Genomic DNA, 17,290 nt, shown 5'->3' with positions numbered 1-17,290 from the left:
ATCCTCTGCCTTTGGGACAAACTCACCCTCTCCACGAGCTTGGGTGGGTCTGCTCTCCTGGCCCGAGGCTTCTTGACTTCAAACCTCAGTCTCCATGGTTTTGCCTCTGAAGTTATTTTTCCTCCAATGTGTCCCTTCTCTGAACCCCTCAGTCCAGACTGTCAGTGGTTCTGTTTATACAGGTCCCACAGCACTCTCGTCGGCTTTCTATGCAGTAGTGTTGGATCATGCCCATCAGACGTAAGGATTTTCCCCAAATCCTTCCTGGATAACTCCATGTCTGATCCTGACTTTCTCTGAAATGACTGGCTGGTTCCACATTTGGTTAAATCCACACACAGGGCACTATACTCTGGAGTCTCCCTTTTTGTAGGCCCAGAATTTTCCAGGACCTCAATTTCTGGTTTCTTTTTACTCAAAAGTTCAGTTTTCAGCTTATCTCTCTCCTGTCGCATTTCACTATAAGCTGTGAGGAGAAACCAGGCTGCACTTTCGACATTTAATTTGGAGACCTCTTCTGCTAAATATCCAAGTTCATGGCTTTTAAAATCTGCCTTCCAGTCAAAGCCACTAGTCAATTTTGCCAGATTATCTGCCATTTTAAAACAAGGATTGCCTTCCTTCCAGTTTACAATAACACGTGCCTCATTTCTGTCTAGAGCCTGGTCAGAGGTATCTTTAGAGTCCATGTTTCTACCAACAGTCTCTTCAAAGCATTCTAGGCCTTCTCTATCAAGCTTCTCACAACTCCTCCAGATTCTTCCCTTTATCCATTTAAAAAGCCGTTCCAACATGTTTGGTATTTGCAAACTGCAGCAGCAGCACCCCACTCTCCGGTACCAAAATCTGTTCTCGTTTGCTAGCTGCTGGAATGCAATATACCAGAAACAGAATGGATTTTAAAAAGGGGAATTTAATGAGTTGCTAGTTTACAGTTCTAAGGCCGAGAAAATGTCCCAGTTAAAACAAGTCTAAAGAAATGTCCAATCAAAGGCATCTAGGGAAAGATACCTTGGTTCAAGAAGGCCAATGAAGTTCAGGGTTTTTCTCTCAAGTGAGAAGGCACATGGCGAACACAGTCAGGGCTTCTCTCTCAGCTAGAAGGGCACATGGTGAACACGGCATCATCTGCTAGCTTTCTCTCCTGGCTTCCTATTTCATGAAGCTCCCTGGGAGGTGTCTTCCTTCTTCATCTCCAAAGGTCGCTGGCTGGTGGACTCTCTGCTTTGTAGTGTTGCTCTCTCTGAATCTCTCTGAATCTCTCATTCTCCAAAATGTTTCCTCTTTTATAGGACTTCAGAAACTAATCAAGGCCCACTCAAATGGGTGGAGACATGTCATCCCCTAATCCAGTTTAACAACCATTCTTAACTAAATCACATCAACCAGGGAGATGATCTCATTACAGTTTCAAATATACAATACTGAATAGGGATTATTCTACTTTTAAGAAATGGGATTTATATTAAAACCTGGCTTTTCTTAGGGGGCATACTTCTTTTCAAACCAGCACACAAGCATAGTTCAGTGGGAGAATTCTCTCACCTGCAGGAGACCTGGGTTCAATTCCCAGCCCATGTACTTTCCCAAAAAACAAACGAGTCAAACAAAGAAAACAAACAAAAAAATTTCAACAAATGGTGCTGCAATAACAGGATACTCATATGGAAAAATAATGAAATGTGACCCCACCATACAGCTTATAAAAAAACAAATTAAAAAAAAGTTGGGCGGGCCACAGTGGCTCAGCAGGCAGAGTTCTCGCCTGCCATGCTGGAGACCCGGGTTCAATTCCCAGTGCCTGCCCATGCAGGGGGGACAAAAAAAGTTTACTTAAAAAAGTAAAAGAATGAATCCTCAACAGTCTGAGGTGGATGGGACTTCATATAAATAATGATAATTCAAAACTGCATCCAAGACAAAAATAACCAATTAAAAGAAAAGGGAAAAGAACACTAAGTTACCACTAACTATAAGTGGATTAAAAAAGAGGTTACTTGTACAAAGCATATTTTTCTATCTGGGGTGGGGGTGGGGGGCACTTAATTTGCTAGATTATGAACTAGATTTGGGTTATATATTTGGACACAATAGACTTTCCTAAAACCTTACTCGTTAATAACCTTTTAAGTTAGCTTCACTCTGTTTTTATTTCTAGAAATATACATTAACACAAATAAATATAATCAGACATTTTCATTCCAACATTTTGTTTTCTGCTTGGAAGAAAAACTGTACTAACCTCCTTCATAAATGACTTGCCTATGCGCACCACTTTTGCGAATAAAATGGGATCATGAGAAAGGTGAGGACCAAGGTAACAGAACATATTGAATACATCTCTCCGCAAATCTTCAAAGCTCTCTGCTTGTTTTGGTGCTCTCTTGTTTTGCAAAGCATTAACAGGTGAGCCTTTAGCACCTTTAGGAACACCAACTCTATAAAAAGAAGTAAAATTTAAAAATATTAAGAATACCTAGCATTTTATGTTAACAGTCATCATAAATAAGGAAAACTTTTCGCATTCATATTTGCTTTCTATATTTCAATTCTGCCTAAATTTTTATACCAAATAATTCTCAACCAGCAGAAAAATGCAAAACAATATTAGTTAGAAAAACCATGGCTCAGAGAATACTTCAAATTAACTGCTTAAGAAAAGGAAACCAGAGAAATGAAGATTTCAAGTAACATTTAAGATATATCACATGGATTTGTTTTTAGTTAAACTTGGCCAGTATCGGGAATTTAGATATGGGAATGGGGAACAAGGGATGGACCTCAGAGATACTGGAAGATGAAACAAAAAAATGTGGACATAACAACAACTGATTCAAGTCAAAACATCTCAATCTGAGTTTCACTACCTAGACTGAGTATGAGGGAGGTGGGGATAGGGAACGTTAACAGTGTAATGGAAAAGGGTATCACACTACCCAGAGTTCTCACCTGCTGAGCAGGTATCCCACTGTGGAGTCACAGGGGCCATTCTCTGAGAAGAAGCCCAGGTAGCACTGAAGGCTTCACCCAGCAGCTACGCCTGAGTCACAAGTCTGGGGATTTTGAGGCATGCTCTGATCTGTAGGGCTGAAGCTAGAGCTGCTGCCAGTACTGCTCCTAAGTATCCTCCAAGTAGACTGAGGGCTAGAGGACTAGTTTACACAGTAACTAGGGATGAGAGGCTGGACTAGCAACTTCCAGAACAGCAGCCTATATGCCAGGAGATATAAGGCAAACAGAGAGGCAATGTCTTCACTCAGAGCCTCTTAACTCAGATAGAAGAAAATTACACCAAGCAAAAACCTCAAGAATTATACCCCCCCCCCACACACACACCCCAGAAGAAGAACAGTCAAAAGTAGAACAGAGTTTTCACCCTCAATGGAAAAACCCAACCTAGAAGGAAGTCTAATCTGTAGTTTTAAAGACTACATTTCAGCATACAAGCTACAACACCTGATCTAGACAATAGGAGACAAGTCACTAATATAGATCAGACTGATATACTCTATGAATTTTTATCATTAGAAAAAATGTACTAAAATATATGCTTGGTTTGAGACAAGATAAATATTCAGATTTTTTGTAGTTCTAAATTATTGCTACATCAGTGATTAGAAAGTATATAGCAACATACCTGCGGTAGAGAGGCTCAATAGTTATGTGAATGAGTTTGCAAATAGCAAGGGCTATTAGCTTATGTGAAGCTGCATAGTATGGAGGCATCTGATCCATAATGTTCTGTGCATGCTGCCAATCACCAATCTTTAACAAAGCTTCTAACAAACCAAGTTTTTGGTTGTCAGGTGGCTAAAAACAATAATCACAGCAAAGACAGTTAAGATACAAACACCAAGAAATCTTAATACTTTGACAAAGAATTGAGCTAAACAACACAACGTACATCAATAATTAACAACTGCCGTTCATGGGAAACTCAAGAGTATTTTCCTGAAAGTACAATCAAGCTTTATATTTTTAAAAAAACAACAATATCTGCTTTTTATTTAGCAGACATAAAGTGACAGCTTAGAGACTTACAATTAAATTAAGTTCTACTTAACAGCATATTACACAGCAGTAAACTAAAGCTCATTCTTTGAGAATTCCTTTAGAACTTGAGGAACATTAATACACAAAGCACAAATATGTACAGTGAATACATTTGGTATTTAGTGATCTTATTAAAGTTTTAAAATTAAATTTTTATGTAAGAAAAAAATACACAGCCTCCTCTGGGAAGGTACTAATCAGATTAAAAACAAAACCATTTTTGCAAATTAGTATTCCAAAAACTAGGTTTCATCACAATCAAAACTGCTTTAGAAATTATACTTACATAAGTTCATTAACTACTAAAACTTAAATTTCTCAATTCTAAACCCAGAAGACAATGTTAATTTTACTAGAATGCATTATACCTTCTCTACTTTCTCCTCTTCTTTTTCCTTTTCTTTCTCTCGCTCATCAATTTTTTCAGAAGACAATACAACCATTGTAAGTTTTCTAACAATTTGCTTAGCTTCCACAATTTCTCTTTTGTGTTCATCCATAATAGAATTATCAGCTGGAAGAAGCTAAAAATGGTTCATTAAAATTTCATATAACAGCTAAAACCAACCATTTGCTCATATAAAAAGCAAACACAATCTATACACAATTAATAAAACTGTAAATAAGAACTGCAAATAAGAAGTCTAGCCCATTCACGGCCATGATTTCCCTTCTAAACACGCTTTTCTGTTGTATTCTTATTATATGACAGGGATGTGTACTTGGATTTTGGACACCTTTGAAAATCAGGTAGCAGTTTGAAATTTCATGTCTTGTCTTTAGGTGGTCCTAAATTAATGTAATACTAGAACAGTTATGCTTACCACTGAACTTACTGGTTTGCCTGAGAAAACATGCACGTGTTCCTAGAAAAATACTACAGATTTCCCTTTTAAACACTAAACTCCAAATTAAATAAATTATTGCACATGGATCTAATTTGGAAGAAGTAAGCTACTGAATTGCATAAAGCAGTAAATTTGATTCCTCTAAACAAAAAATCTCAGTAAGAAAAATTACTAGCACCTTGAAATTTAAGTAATGAACTATTTTCTAGTTTATTACAAAAGAGAAAGTAATGTCTGTAGTCAACCCTCCATTATGACAGAGGCTCAAGTGTCTCAAGCACAGCCATATTACATGAGTGGAAGATGGTTAACGCAGACATTTCATAAAATAACCCTGATATGAAGAATATAGCCGACAAACCATTATTTAGTAGTTTCTCCTAGGCAGTTTGGTCAGCAATAAAAGAAATGTCCCTGCTCCCTAGAAATGCATAACCTATTTCAGTAGGTAAGTCTAATGCAAAGCAAATCATAAGAAAACAATAAAAGGAAATATAGTGAAATATTAAACTGCATATTGCAGCCTTTGTCCCATCAGTTATAAAGGAGGAGGAGGGGAAAGAAAAATCACTAGGGAGTGGTGCAAGACTTTTTCTCATTCTTTATGGTCTACAATGGCAATCAAACTAATTTCTGTTGCTTTACAAATATGCCTGACTTATGTCTTCATCTTTTGCCTGACTATAGCAACTGCCTCTAAAATCTCCCATTATAGTGGGAGAACCATATGCTTCTCGTAGTTCTCTCAATTTCTAGTTTTGTTTATTTTGAAGCTATGTTATTAGAAGCATATAGATTTCAAACTGTTCTATCTTCCTAGTGAACAGAACTTTCTATTACGAAGTGACCCTACTTATCTCTTATTGCCATAAAGTCTATTTTGTTTAACAATGATAATATCCCTGGAGTATTTTTCCCACCCTTCTACTTTCAATCATTCTATACCCTTAGATTTTAGCCTTGTCTCATGTAAACTACAGACAGATATTAAAATTCCATCTCAGTCTTTGTCATCTTAACAGGAGCATGTAGTCCACTTAGATTTACTGTTAAATGCAAATATATCAGTAATAAATCCATCATCATTTTTATTCTTTCTTTTGTTCTGCGAGTCTATAATCTGCCTCTAAATTCACAACTGTGTCTTCAAACTCACTTTTTGACCAATTTTCCATATTCCCAGTTTAGACATCACTTCTCTACTTTAAATATTTAATGGTTCTCTCCTCACAACAAGAAAAAAAAATCCAAACTCCTTACCCTATGGCACCTAAGGGCCTTAACAATCTAGGCCCAACCTACTTCTCTATTCTTATCTACCCCACATACCCTAGGCTCCAATTACTCGGAGCTTCCCAATATACCCCCTACCCTGCAGTGGATAATGAAATCTTTTCAAACCTCCTGCCTTTACACTCAGCTCATTCTACCTAGAAAAACTCCCACCATTTAAGCCTGGTCAACTACTACTGATCCAGATGCCAGTTCAACATTACTAGTTTGGAAAAAACTTCCAAAATTATCCCAGGCAGAGATGGTCACTATCTACTCTAAAATTCCACAGCACTTTGTGCATACCTCCAATATAGTATTTACTATGTAATGCAAAATATATACCTCCCTTCCTTGTTTGCAAGGTAGAGACGAAGTTTTAAGGATAAGCAAGGAAGTTAGAAAGCAATTAGAAAAGCAGTGAATTTGATGTCAACTCTGGACAAGTTTAAGTTCAAAGACATCTTAATACAAAATATAAAAACACAACAATTTTGGGCGGGCAATGGTGGCGTAGCAGCAGAGATCTTGCTTGCCATGCCGGAGACTCAGGTTGGTTTCCCAGTGCCTGTCCATGCCAAAAAAAACAAAACAAAAACAATTTCCAAACTACAGACTAGTTTTTGTTCCAAACTAGAGGTTCTTTATCAAAATCATAGACACATTCTCCTAGATCCAGTGTCCAGCAATAAAAACACTATACCAATTATTTATTACAGAATAAAAACACAATAAAATGTTTCTTAATATATATTAAAATAAAAATACAATAACAGAGTGCCCCATTCACCCTGAATGCTTATATATATATATATATATATATATATAACATTTTTAGGAGAAGGAAAAGGTAAGCATCTAGGTTGTGGTTTGAAAGGATGTATGTCCCCTAGAAAAGCCATGTTTTAATCAAAATCCCATTTCGTAAAGGCAGAATAGATTTACTATTAGTTTTTACTTTATAAATGGAACGTTTACTTTATAAATTACATACAGTATTGAATACTGTATGTAATTAGATCATCTCCCTCGAGATGTAACCTAACCAAATCAAGAGTGGTTGTTAAACTGGATTAGGTGACGACATATCTCCACCCATTTGGGTGGGTCTTGATTAGTTTCTGAAGCCCAATAAAAGAGGAAACATTCTGGAGAATGAGATTCAGAAAGCAGAGCAGAACAACATAGCCATGAGAAGCAGAGTCCATCAGCCAGCAACCTTTGGAGATGAAGAAGGAAAATGTCTCCCGGGGAGCTTCATGAAACAGAAAGCCAGGAGAAGCTAGCACACGATACCGTGTTCACCATGTGCCCTTCCAGATCAGAGAGGAACCCTGACTGTGTTCATCATGTGCCTTCTCACTTGAGAGAGAAACCCTGAACGTCATCAGCCTTCTTGAATCAAGGTGTCTTTCCCTGGATGCCTTAGATTGGACATTTCTATAGACTTGTTTTAATTGGGAAATTTTCTCAGCCTGGAACTGTAAACTAGCATCTTATTAAATTCCCCTTTTTAAAAGACATTCCATTTCTGGTATATTGCATTCTGGCAGCTAGCAAACTAGAACATAGATAATCACGTATTTCCTGCAATTTTGTGTAATAAAGAAGCCTAAAATCAAATGGGTTAGATCTCGGTTTCTCTTTCCATGGGGTATGTCCTGATAGCATTTAAAAACAAGAACTTCAGGTCCAACTTCAAACTCTGTAAGGGTGGCCAGAGGTATTTCATTTTCATAATTCGCTGAACAAAGGACTTAAATTCATTCCATTTATAAAGTAAACACAAAACAATAATGTATCAGTGCTTCAAAAATTAAGACATGAGAACCAAAAACCAACCTTGGAGTGTGAATATATAGCTGCTACTCTTACCCACCCAAGATGGACAACCAAATATTCTTAGTAGCCCATTTGACTTACATGTACATAAAGATCATCTAAATCAATAAGATTAAATTGTAGAAGTACTGCTGCAACTCTGTATAAAGATGATGGAGTCTCTCCATTTGGCTCCTTAAAAAAAAAAAAATCTGTTTAGTGCATAAAATACAACAACAAAAACCATTCCCTCTAACTGCCAATAATTATCTAGCAATTGCATCAAAATTCTCTAGGCCACAAATACATTCATTGCTCTCCTGATCATACCTAACATTTGAATTCAGGACAAAGATTCCTTTCAACATTGGAACATCTCTTCAATGAACACAAGGAAAACAGTTTCAAAAATGGTCACGAGGTACATGCTAATGTTTGAATAAAATCTGACAACTAAGTAGAATGAGATTTTATACTGTACAATATTTAGTCTGGTTTTCTGTTTATATGTATGTGTTTTCTTAACTTGCTTTTTCAAGTAGTTCTCAGTGAAGATACAGATAGACAAGAATGACAAACGTGAAGTGTAAAACCATCTGTTTGCTTTATTCTTTTGTCCTTCTACTTTCATTTCTTAGGTTTTATGTTAGGTGTATCTGCTCGTCAGCTAATTCTCCCTTGAAAACAGGTATCTATACATATTACAGGTAGATAAATTAATGTTTTAAAATACAGAACAGGGCAGGAATGGCAAAGTAAATTTCCTGAGGATCCTACACAGAAACACAAGAATCTTTGAGTGCTATGAATTTTAAAAGACTTTTCATTGGTTTTTAAACTGCTAGAGTCAAATGAATAGATGGATGAGTGAGGATAACTAGAAAATAATACATGGCCAAGTGCAAATAAAAAGTAAACAGTGACAATACCTTATGTTTTAATTCTACACAAAACAGAAAATGAGACCTTTGGAGGTAAAGCATCTTCCACAATTGTGATGGGATACTATGCACATAAACTATAAAACTAACCAAATTAATATATATGATATAAAGAAAGCATCCCAATTCATTTTAATTTTTAAAACAGAATTAAAACATTTTTAATTTATCAAGTTTATTAATTTGGTTACTCAGTAACCAAATGTTTATAAGGGATTACTCAATATCAAAACGTTTTCCCTTAAAAACAAATGGCAGTCAATCTCAGATCAAACCCACAAGAAATTACTTAACAGCCTTTGGTCCATTACTTCACTTAAATATACCAAGACTGCTCTCATCATTCCCTTTACCTGATTTAATAGTCACAAGAAGCCCCAGTCTCCCAGAACACGTCATATCCCACACTCTTACCCCCATGTTTCTCTGCACAATCCCTGTTCTGTCCTATCCCACATTTCCCCATTCATGAACCCCTTACATGGCATCCTCTGGAATTCAAGGTACCTAATCAGTAAAAAACCCCTATTCCTGAACATCTTTCCCCCTCTTACTTGAACAGAAGTCTGGCTCTCTTCCTGAGATCACTCCCATTGTAACTCAATCAAAGGATGATTATTTTCCCACAGTCTCCTCACACTACTGAACCTGGAGGTGAGGTAGGAGTCTTTGCTTTTCATTGTTTTCATTGCTTTTCATTCAAGACCATTCTCCCATCAAGCTCCTTAAAGCTATGTTTTAGGCTGACAAAGCTGCCAGAATGCAATACGCCACCAGAGATGGATTGGCTTTTAATAAAAGGGGATTTATTTAGTTAAAAACATAGTTCTTCAAACAAAGGAATGTCATTATTGCAGGGTGCTGAAAATGATGGCAATTAATATTTTAAAATGTCACCTTATATGTGAGATTAAAGCAAAAACTGTTTATTTGTTACAAAACTTATATTTTGACTAGAGCATTTCCTAATATAACTTATGTAGATAGTTTGATTGAATGTCATAAGTACTTGGAATCTCAGGTAGGACATGAGATTTTGTTGGTTTGTCCAGAGTGATGCCCCGATGAATCCCAGAGTGATTTGATCAGTGAGTGGAAAAGTATTTGCAAGCCCCCTCCGGGGAATGGTGAGAGCGGGGAGAAATTCAACCTCCCCAAGTCGAATTCTTGATATTCTCACAAGCAGTGTGGACAACCAAAGCTACAGGCTGAGCCCCCAGTCTTGGGGTTTGTTCATACGAAACTTAACCCCACAAAGGATAGGTCAAGTCTACTTAAAATTTAGGCCTAAGAGCCACCCCCAAGAGAGCCTCTTTTGTTGCTCAGATGTGGCCTCTCCCTCCAGCCGATATGACGAGCAGTCTCACCACCCTCCCCCTCTCTGCATGGGACGTGACTCCCAGGGATGAGGACCTTCCTGGCAACGTGGGACAGAGATCCTGGAATGAGCTGAGACTCAGCATCAAGGGATTGAGAGAACCTTCTCGACCAAAAGGGGGAAGAGTGAAATGAGACAAAGCGGCAATGGCTGAGAGATTCCAAACAGAGTCGAGTTTATCCCAGAGGTTATTCTTACGCATTCAGTAGATATCACCTTGTTGTTCAAGATGTAGTGGAGAGGCTGGAGGGAACTGCCTGAAAATGTAGAGCTGTGTTCCAGTAGCCATGCTTCTTGATGATGATTGAACAATGATATAGCTTTCACAATGTGACTCTGTGAATGTGAAAACCTTGTGTCTGATGCTCCTTTTATCTACCATATCAACAAAAGAGTAGAACATATGGAATAAAAATAAATAGTAGGGGGAACAAACGTCAGGATAAATTTGGTTTGAAATGCTGGTGGTAAATGAGAGCAAGGGGTAAGGGGTATGGTATGTATAACTTTTTTTTCTCTATTATCGTTTTCTTTTTCTGTTCTTTTTATTTCTTTTTCTAAATCGACACAAATGTTCTAAGAAATGATGAATATGCAACTATGTGATGATATTAAGAATTACTGATTATATATGTAGAATGGAAAAATTAAAAAATTCTTTAAAAATTCTTAAAAATTAAAAAAAATTAAAAAAAAAAAGAAAACCCATAGTTCTTCAGAGGAAAGGCAGCTAACTTTCAACTGAGGTTGTTTCTTACAGGGGACGGCACAGGGCAATCTCTGCTGGCCTTCTCTCCAGGCCTCTGGGTTCCAACAACTTTCCCTGGGTGATTCCTTTCTGCATCTCCAAAGGCCTGGGCTCAGCTGCAAGAGCTGAGATGAGGTATGCCAAGCTACTTGGGCTGTGCTACGTTGAACTCTCTCATTTAAGCTTCCAGCCAATTAAATCAAAACATCATTCATTGCATCAGGCAGGCCTCCTAGCCTACTGCAGACGTAATCAGCAACAGATGAGCTTCACATGCCATTGACTCATGTCCACAGCAACAAAACCTGGTCAAGTTGACACCTGGACCTAACTAACACACTGTCTCAGCTTAAAATTTCAAATCACTCACTATCTCTTTATTGTTGCTGGGACTAGTTTCATTCCATTATGACCAAAAAAGATAGCTCCGTATGATGTCAATCCTTTTAAATTTATTGAGACTTGTTTCATGCCTTGGCATATGGTATATACTGGGGATTGTTCCTTGAAAACAATGTGTATTCTGCTGTTACTGCGTGGAGTGCTCTGTATATGTATTAGGTCTAACTGGTTTACAGTGTTGTTCAAATGCTCTATTTCCTTACTGATCTTCTGTCTAGTTGTATGATCTAGTGTTGAGAGTGGACATGGGAAGGTCCAACTATTACAGTAAAACTGCCTACTTCTCCCTTCAATTCTGTGATATATTTTAGGGCTTAGTTGTTCAGTACATACGGTTAAAATTGTTGTTTCTTCTGGATGGATTGACCCTTTTATCAACATATAATATCCTTCTTTGTCTCTTGTAACAATTCTTTTTTTTTTCTGGTATCAGTACAGCCATCCTAGCTCTCCTGTGGTTACTATTTGCATGGTATATCTTTTCCCAACCTTCACTTTCAATCTACTTGTGTCTTGGATGCAAAGTGAGTCTCTTGTAGACAGCACACAGTTGGAACACGTTTATTATCCATTCTGTCAATCTCTGCCTTTTAATTGGTGAGTTTAATCCACTTATATTTAAAGTTATTACTGATAAAGACTTCTGCAATTTTTTATATTTTCTGAATGTGAAATTTTTTCCTCATTTCCTCCATTACTAGCTTCTTTTGTGTTTAACTGATTTTTTGTATCACTCTATTTTAATTCCCTTTTCATTTCCTTTTATTTTTAACTTCTTAGTGGTTCCTTGGGGATTACAATTAGCATCTTAAATTTATAACAATCTAGCTTGAATTAATACCAGCTTATGTTCAATAGTATAGAAAACTCTGCTCCTATACTTCTGTCCTTCCTTCTTTATACTGTTGTCACAAATTAAATCTTTATACATTGTGCCCGTTAGCATATTTATAATTAGTTTTATGCATTCGTCATTTAAATCATATAAAAAGTACAATATTGGCTTTTAAATTTACCTACATGATCACCTTTACCCATGGTTCTTTATTTCTTCATAAGGTTTCAAGTTACTATCTACTGTCCTTTCATTTCAACCTGAAATACTACCCTTAGCATTTCTTGTAGGGCATATCTACTAGTGACAAACTACCTCAGCTTTTGTTTATCTGGGAATTTCTCAATTTCTCCTTCATTTTTAAAGGATAGTTTTGCTGGATATGGAATTCTTGGCTGAAATTCTTTTTCTTTCAGCATTTCTGAATGTGCTATCCCACTGCCTTCTGGCCTCCATGGCTTCGCAAGAGAAATCAGCTGTGAATCTTATCAAGGATATACATGATGAGTTGTTTCTCTAACAACGCATTATGATGAGTTGTGTCTCTCTCTCTCTCTCATTATTACTCATTATTCTCATTATTATTTCTTCAAATATTCTTTCTGCCCTATTCTCTCTCACCTCTCCTTCTGGACTCCCAGTATGCATAACTTGGTACAATTCATGGGTGTACAAGACATCTCTTAGGCTGTTCATTTTCCTTCAGTCTTTTCTATCTGCTCTGAAGATTGGATAATCTCAACTGGCCTGTCTTGAAGTTCACTGATTTGTTGTTCTGCCTGCCTCAAACTGCTCCTGAACTCCTCCAGAGAATTTTTCATTTCAGTTATTTTACTCTTCAAGTCCAGAATTTCTATTTAATTTCTTTACATAATTTCTATATCTTTATTGATAATGTCTCTTTGGTAAAACATCATCGCCTTTGTTTTCTCTAGTTTATGGTTTCCAACAGCTCTCTGAGCACATTTAAGACAGTTGATTTAAAGTCTCTGTCTAGTAAGTTCAGTGCCTGGGCTTTTTCAGGGACAATTTCTGTTAATTTCTTTTTTCCTGTGAATAGGCCATAATTAATTTCTGGGCATGCACATTTTTGTGGATATTTTGAATGTTATAATATGGCAATTCTGAAAATAAGGCTCTCTACCCACCCCAAGGTTTGTCATTGCTAGTTATTGTGGACTGTAGTTATTTGCTTGTTTAGTGACCTTTCTAAACTATACTTGTATAGTGTCTTGTATGACAACTGAAGTTTGTGTTCTGCAAGCTTAGTAGTTAGCTAATGTTTTTGATAGTTTCCTTAAATGCCTGGAGCCAAAAAAAAAAAAAAAAAAAAGGAAAAGTGAAAAAAGAGGCAAATAAAAAAGGAAAAGAGATATTCTACCAGTCTTTGCAGATTGGTTGTTTGGGGGCACTCATTCAATGCTTAGCCAGGACATTTCAACTGTGCCTTAGCCTTAAAATCCTTCTTCCAAAGAGCCTGAATGCCAGTTAGATATGAAAACTTAGGGTCCTCTCAGACCTTTTCTGAGCAAGCATTCAGCCATGGGAATATATGTGGCTTCAAAACAAGACTTTTAAAAGCCCATATTCCTCCTTGCATCTTCTTTCACAGCTTCTTTCTTCCCGGGCTTTTCAATCTTTCAATTGCTTGACCTATTGTCCTTGCCCAAGCTGCAGGCAATAACTTAACCTTGTTTCATCTGGCATTAGCAACTTATACTGGGATACCAGCCTTCTGTTCCTACAGCCACCACTGCTCTGGAGTGGGGAATGACAGGCTGGCAATTTCAAACACTACAGCACGCTTTTATCTGCGAATCATCAGTTTTGTCACCAAGCCTTCCTCTGGTTGTAATTTTTCACTCGATTACAGAGTTCTGCAAAAGTTGAACCTGACAGTTTTTTCAGCTCATTTGCTGCTTTTGTAAGGGATGGAGCCCTGGATTTCCCTACTCCATTATTTTTTATGATGTCCTGCTGTGACCATCTATACAACCCTAGATCACTGCCCTTCATTTTGCAAACGATTTTAGCTTCTGATTATCACTGTTTCCTACTCTATTCCATCCTTAATTTTTGGAGATTTTTATATACATTTAGGTGATCCTTCCATCATGCTGGCCTTTCAGTTCCTCATCTCTATCCTATCTCAGCTACTCACTCCATATCCTAAATTTTACTATTACCAATAGTACAAACCCTCAACATTTACTTCATGTATTCTACTCTCTCAACCATCACCTATGATTCTTCCAACTCATTCTTTATACTTTATGCTGCTCTGACTTCAACAATCCTTCTACCCACAGGATCTCCAATTCACTGGTCCTTCCACTATTCACTACCCCATACTTCCCTAGATATCTTCACTTCTATCCTTACCCAACCCAAATACCAAGGCTGATCTCATTTTACTCACTCTCTTGCATGTAACCACAAACTCTGTCCTCCTCTCCCTTTGTCATACTCACCTGGCAAAAAAACACCCTGTTTGATAATTTTAAACTATTGGCAAAGCCCCTTGAAAGATGGGAGAAAAAAATATGGAACTATTCAGTTTTACCACTGGGGAAACCCTTGATACTGTCTCAAACATTAGGGACCCCCAAGTCACAGGCCAAGCCCTTGATCTTGATGCTTGCTCTTGTGAAGCTTACTTCTGAAAGCAGAGAAGCTAAGCTTACCTACAATTATGCATAAGAGTTACTTCCAGGAAACTTCTTTTGCTGCTCAAATGTGGCCTCTCTCTCTCTAAGCCCAACTCTGCAAGTGAAATCATTACCCTCCACCTTATGTGAGACATCACATGCAGGGACAAAAGTCTCCCTGGCAATGTGGGACATGACTGAGATGAGCATTGCACCATGCAATCGACAATGCCTTCCTGACCAAAAGGGGGAGAAGAAATGTAACAAAATAAGATACCAGTGGCTAAAAGAGTTCAAATAGAGTCGAGAGGCTATTCTGGAGGCTACTCTTATGCAAGCTTCAGCTAGATATTGCTAATTACCAGGGTTTGCCAAAGCCCAACCAAAACCATTCCTGTTACCCCTAAAGAACACCTAGGGATCTATCTGAGATTCTACAAAAGTTTCACACACTGAGATTACTTTCCAGAAGCCTACAACCTCCAGATGGGGTCCTAGGCCAGATAAGTCCTGAAATCCAGAAAGGATAGCCTCTACAAGAACATCAACTAGTTTCATCCTCTTAGCCCATATTAAAGACAACCCCTTCCCAACATGAAATAATTAAAATGGGCATAGCCCAAATATCCCTAAAGACTGGGAAAAGGATCAAAGGAGAAGGAGGAGTTACAACAGAGAAGAGAGGATTTAACAAATGAGCATGACTGTTGAATCATTGTATTGATATTTCTTTTAGTCTCTAGTGTTTTGGAGCAGTTAAAGGAAAAACCTAAAATTGTGGGATTGTAGCCCATACCAAACTCTGAAATCTGTCTATAACTACTTTTTACAATGTAATTTGAAATTTATGCTTTTGTGTATACATGTTTTGAAAAAAAAAACACTCTGGTTAAATCGATCTCTTGGCCTATTCCACACCTGTATTCACAAAGTTGAACATGGAAAGATAAAAGGAAATAAATGTGCTAATTAGAATCACTCTATGTTACTATTAACCAACCTCATGTGGGCCTTTCATGCTTCTGGCCAATAATACTTATTTTTCTCATTCACTCACTCTCCTACACAACTATTTCCTACCTCCTCCCTAAACTCCAAAACCTCCTCTCCCATCCTCTCACCCAGCTAATGATCTTCTCTACTTCAGTGAGAAAGTTAAAATAATCAAAAGGACTCCTACAAACTCCCACCATCACATCTACCCTCCTACCAACAACTGTACACATATATAGCTATCTTCCCACCTATTATAGATGAACTCCTATTTAAAGCCAGTAATTCCACTTATGCAATAAATTCCATTCTCTCTATCCTACTCAAGAACACTGGTAAAATTATTCTCTTCTCGCTTTCCTACATAACCAGTTTTCCCCGCTTTCTCCTTAGTCATTCCCATCAGCATACAAACATGTTTTCTCTCCCATCTTAAAAGTCTTTCTTCGTCTACTAGCTTCCACTCATTTCTCTGCCACCCTTTGTAGCAACTCCTTATTAGAGTTGTCTATACTCTATCTTCAAGTCCACTTTTCCCCTTCTTTCAATTAATACTCCAACTCTACCAAAATGGCTAGTTTTGACCTCCTTGCTCCAATGGTCAATTTTCAGTCATCTTATATGACCTATCATATATATTTAAAACAGTTGATCATTTCTTCCTTCGTTTAGCTTCCAAGATGCCACATTCTCTTTTCCTTATACCTTGTATGTTGTTCCTCCTTGAACTTCTTTGCTGCTTCATCCTCTTTTCCAAGAGGTCTCAACACTGGAGTGCCTCAGGTCTCAATACTTGGTTTTCTTATCTCTCCATATCCATCCCCTGGTGATCTCATCCAGTATCACAACTCTGAATATCATTTATATAGTTGTTGTTTTTTATCATCTACAGACTTCTGACATCCATATTTTTTATTTCTAGTTCAATTCTTTCTCCTGAATACCAGATGCATATACCCAACTATTTACTCACCGTCTCTACTTGGATATCTAAAACTTTAACTCCTGATTCCAGCCCCAACAGCCCAAACTCATTCCACCTGAAATTTCCCTATCTCAGTTGATGACAATGTAATCTTTGTAGCTGCACAATTCAAACAACCTTAGAATAGTCCTTAACTCTACTTTCTCACAACCTGTATCCAATCCATCAGCAAATATTACTGGCTATACCTTCAACATATACCCAAAATCTGACAATTTCCACTGCAACCACAATTGATTCTTTGAAGAGTCAACGTATACACACAGATATGTGTGCACACTATCTCTTTCTCAGACATACATACCAGTCATGTCACCACTGGAGATAGCTATTAAACAAACTCCTTACTCTGACAATTGGCAATTA

General features: G+C 37.4%; 1 protein-coding gene across 8 annotated transcripts in view; it reads right to left on the bottom strand.

The window, feature by feature from the left end:
- THOC2 (THO complex subunit 2) overlaps positions 1–17,290 on the bottom strand; it is a 147,102-nt gene that overhangs the window by 65,577 nt on the left and 64,235 nt on the right. For all 8 annotated transcript variants that reach the window (XR_013169547.1, XR_013169548.1, XM_077146477.1 and 5 more), the window contains exons 9-12: positions 8,097–8,189; positions 4,422–4,577; positions 3,638–3,810; positions 2,243–2,438 (exon numbers count right to left, since the gene is read on the bottom strand). Coding sequence is in view for 6 of the 8 variants with exons in the window: in XM_077146477.1 (XP_077002592.1) it covers positions 2,243–2,438; positions 3,638–3,810; positions 4,422–4,577; positions 8,097–8,189 (618 nt within the window). In the remaining 2 variants the exon portion in view is untranslated. The remainder of the gene's footprint in view (positions 1–2,242; positions 2,439–3,637; positions 3,811–4,421; positions 4,578–8,096; positions 8,190–17,290) is intronic.

Source organism: Tamandua tetradactyla, chromosome X, assembly GCF_023851605.1.
Source record: "Tamandua tetradactyla isolate mTamTet1 chromosome X, mTamTet1.pri, whole genome shotgun sequence".
Taxonomy (NCBI): Eukaryota; Metazoa; Chordata; class Mammalia; order Pilosa; family Myrmecophagidae; genus Tamandua; species Tamandua tetradactyla.
Note: the sequence above shows the minus strand (reverse complement) of the source record. Positions and strands in the feature narration are given on the sequence as shown.